This window comes from Ylistrum balloti, unplaced genomic scaffold, assembly GCF_031769215.1.
Source record: "Ylistrum balloti isolate Yb309-2 unplaced genomic scaffold, AGI_CSIRO_Ybal_v1 Utg370436, whole genome shotgun sequence".
NCBI classification, from domain to species: Eukaryota; Metazoa; Mollusca; class Bivalvia; order Pectinida; family Pectinidae; genus Ylistrum; species Ylistrum balloti.
The window spans coordinates 19,920-24,197 of record NW_026782292.1 but is presented as its reverse complement, the minus strand read 5'-3'; the positions used below and the strand labels follow the sequence as shown (position 1 = coordinate 24,197).

Below are 4,278 nucleotides of genomic sequence, written 5' to 3'. Positions count from 1 at the left end.
TTGTCATCTGCTATACCAATAACAGTAGTAATACGTCTTGATAGGTATCCACTCCTACACATTGTTTCTACGAAATTCACCGCTTAATCAGGAAGGCATTTGTGTGTATCATTACAAAACAAGGAAATGATAGCCCGGACCGGTTTTTATGTAGCCAGATTGCAAAATCGGGGCCATATTGTATTTGTAATATCTGTTTGCTTGTTATCACCATTAACCCTGCCCATAACTATTACACCGTAGAGATTACATATTTGGCATGTATCTTCCTTGTAACAAGACATTTCCCGTGGTACCTAAGGCCTTGACTTTGATCTTTGACCGACCTTTCAAAGATAAAAAACATAATATCCACAATGAAGACATAAGTGTTTCACAAAATGTGCAGACAATTAGCACATGCCTTATACAGTTCAATACATGGTTCAATGGTTTGTCAGTAAGATATACTGTCCCTACGGACGTGGGATTGAATGGTTACATTGAATCACGTGATGTTGACTGTCGTATATCAGTAACAATCGAGTCATAAAGATCTTGAGAGAAAAGTACATTAGTTTAACCTTTGACTTTAGGTTATTCCACTATTGCACCATGTGTGGGTCAAACTAAACTTTAAACTTATAGGAAATTTGCATTTTATAAATAACATCAATGTTAAGAACTTCCTGACTTCCTTGCAAAAGAATCATGATCAGAAAAGTGTTGCGAATCGAAACACAGACCAAATGTCTAAATCCAAACACTGGCCTTAGGTTAACATAGTAATAGTAACACATTATATAAAAATCTCCATTTGGTAGGCTGAGAGATAAGATCAACAGAAACATAGTTTCTTTTTCTTCGGTTTTTCAACTTTATTCAATCAAAAACATTGAAATGATTTATCACATTGTCAAGAACGGAAGTTTTACAGTGAATATCGGTTTCGTTGAAAGAGTACAGACATACATATATTCTCGTTTTCCGCTCGGCAATTGATCACGTGACAATAATAAAGTGTTCAATTTCCGTCGTAAATCAAACATCTTTTTCTAAAATTCGAAAGCATTGTATTACGGATTTTTAAAAAGGTCGACTGAATATTAAAGAGAAACAGTGGACATAGACACGAAACTCTTTACGTTTGTACATCAAAAAAGAAAGAATTAATTTTTTTGGCGTGAATGATCACCGGACGACGGTATAAAAACAGGGTTGTGTTTTGTATCTTAGTTGAAGTTTGGCATTCACAGCGAATGAAAAACTCTCACAGATAATTGCACTAGTGACTAGCAAAAGTAAGGCAGAATATTTGCTAAAAAGCAGAATTCCTTTCAGATTCAAAATGACTTTATTTGACGGAAGATATCCGTGATTTTAAAATTTTAATTACACTGAAACAGATTACAAAACCTGTTAACCCGTCTGAATTTAGATCTATGTTACATTTACAGAAATGTAAAACCAACAGCTATAATCGAAAAAAACAATTCTCGGTGAGATTATCTGTACACAGAACATTGAACTAGAACGCTGTATATATTAATATATGAGTGTCTCATTATTGAGGTCGAGAAACATTTCGTGGTTTCTCTCGGTATTTCCTGGTCATTTCCGCGAATCACGGAAAGGGAAAGTTATTTGGTTTACATTAGCCTTAGTTGTTGTATTGAATTCCTCTTAAAATAATACATTTTCTCATTTCGTTTAACACAAATAAATTCTCGATACCATTTTTAGACATGGTATTCGGCATATTGATTATATATATAGCAAATGACATAACTTATCTGCATTTAGATCTGTAGCAAAATTTTAAAAATATTGATGTCAGATGGTATCAATAGTCAATACCCTCAATTCTCCACAAGATTTAAATAAATCAACATTTCAGTTATTCTGTACTAAAAAATGTTTATTGGTTTGTAAATGCGAAGTGGCTGAATAACTTCTGGCATTAAAATGAAACTTGTTTTTGCTGGGTAAAAATATTTTCATAGAACGTGTAGAAAATGTAAATTTTAAAAACTATTTTTCATTGTTCATCCGGATTTGGTACAAGTTACTACCAATAAGTAATGCACAACAATTCTATCTTTAGTAATGTACATAAACATTCTGTACACTTTAAAGTCTGATGTTAAAGCTGATGCCAAACCGGTATCATTGTTTCAGTTCAATGGAAGCAACTTAATGTAACGGTATTCAAGCAAATCAATTATAACTCATCATCAAGGATTATTATTTAACTTATATATGTAAGCATATACATTGTTGTCTCCATCTAGTATATATTGGATGTTAAATGATTTTGTGAAACTAGTTTTTGATTTTTTGATTTTGCTTTTTTCGAGCTTTGATAAGCAGGAACTAAAACTAGACACGTTAAATAATAACAAATTAATTAATGAAAAGAGCAAAACGAGGGAGATAGAATGGAATTAAACACGACACGGGTAGCCATACTGTTGCGCCATTTAAAATGATGACGTATTAGCTTTGTCCATGACTTATCTGACTGACCCCGCCAGTAATAAAGCGTTATAGTCCACAAGTGATATACATATATATCACTGAATGAAAAGTTAAGTATATTGTATATTCATTAGTATGTCAAAGCAAAACTCAAACACACATTATGCACTATCAGCCATGCCTCCAAGAAACTAAACAGCGTTTCATTTGAATGTAAAATGCCGATAGTTCCTGTCGAAATGTTCTATCCATAAAACCGTATACAATTGGATTAATAGCATTGTTTATGAAAATCATCCAGGTTATGAAGTAGACTATGGATCCATAATTATCTGCAAAGTTTTCATACAGAGGTCTGTTAATATTCCTAATTACGGTGGTTAAGAGGTAAGGGAGATAAACACCGAACGAGATAACGGACACCACTAAGAAAACTTTAGTAACATTTCTACTTTTGACAAGCTTCTTTCTTTTCCTTTCATGCACTGATTTTAGAAATGCCTTTTCTTTTTCAGTTGACTGTCCGACTTTGTCACTTTTACTCGCCACCGAGTTATCTCGCTTCATGTCTGGGTCACGTGCAGCTGTGGACATAACGTAGCTGTCTGTAGTAATTTCAGAGTCTGGACTGGAACGTACTGGTGTGATTGAGATTGTAGTATCACTATATACGACATCCGGCTGCGACGTTAGGTGTTTTGTTCTTTGAGGGTTACGTGTAGTGATATTGTTTTTCTGATGAATATATATCCTTCTACCAATCAAAATGTACGACACAATTGAAATTAGTAAGAGTGTGACCACTGTGATGAATAGAAATCCCCTGTACACATTCACCAACGCTGAGTTCTTATAATTATTTAAAACTGTGCATTCATATCCATCAAGTGAATGAGCCTTTGTTGTCTTCCGGTTTATACCAAAAATGAGAACTCCGGGAATGATAAATGCTACAATCATGAAAACGCAGTTTAATCCGAAAAGCAATCGAGTTGTTCGCTGGCTGAAATGAACACGTGTGTTTTGACATACCTTTCTGTAACGTTCCACAGCTATACAATCCAAAAGAATCAAAGAGTAGACTCCGATAGTGTTCATGACTGTGACATACATTTTACATAAAGCAGAAGAGTTCATCGATAAGTAATTTCTGATAATGTACAGAGTGGCTGGAACACAGAAAGAACATCCGACAAAATCTACTGCAGTCAAACACAATACAAATTTCTTATATATGCTCGGCTTATATCTTAGCAAATAAACCAAAAACACGTGCAAGTTTCCAATTGTTCCAACGACACACAAGACTATGAGAAAAGCCGTGATAGGAATCCCGGACTTCATATATTCATCATAATCCTCCTGTTCTAAAGTATACGACACATTCGTCAAAGAATTCATGTTCATTTAGAGAACTCAATAATAACGCATCTAAAGCAGAAGTAAAACAGTTTATGAATATATCACGTGATAAGTTGTATGATATAAACCAAATGAATGACAAACGACACTTTACAACCACAAAATAAGGAAATAAAAACGTGCATAATTCATCTGATACCAATGACAATAGCAAATCTTCCGTATTGATGCCCATCCACAGCCCCATCCTACACATACGCTACCTCCCATCCCCGACCCCTAAACATACACTGCCTCCCACCCTCGTCCCTCAACCATACACTGCCAACCATCCCCGACCTCCCAAACATAAACTACCTCCCATTCCTGACCCGTAAACATACATTGCCTCCCACCCTCGTCCCCACCATACACTGCCTACCATCACCGACCCTCAAACATACACTGCCTCCCATCCCC

General features: G+C 35.2%; 1 protein-coding gene across 1 annotated transcript; it reads right to left on the bottom strand.

Annotated features, from left to right (window-relative positions):
- Window positions 1-2,628: 2,628 nt before the first annotated feature.
- On the bottom strand, window positions 2,629-3,858 carry LOC132554738 (probable G-protein coupled receptor No18). Its single transcript, XM_060219048.1, has one exon. It carries the CDS (start codon window positions 3,856-3,858, stop codon window positions 2,629-2,631), a length of 1,230 nt encoding a protein of 409 aa, XP_060075031.1.
- Window positions 3,859-4,278: the final 420 nt, after the last annotated feature.

Coding starts and splice junctions, on each gene's coding strand:
- LOC132554738 (XM_060219048.1), bottom strand. CDS start 3,858: ATGAATTCTTTGACGAATGTGTCGTATACTTTAGAACAGGAGGATTAT.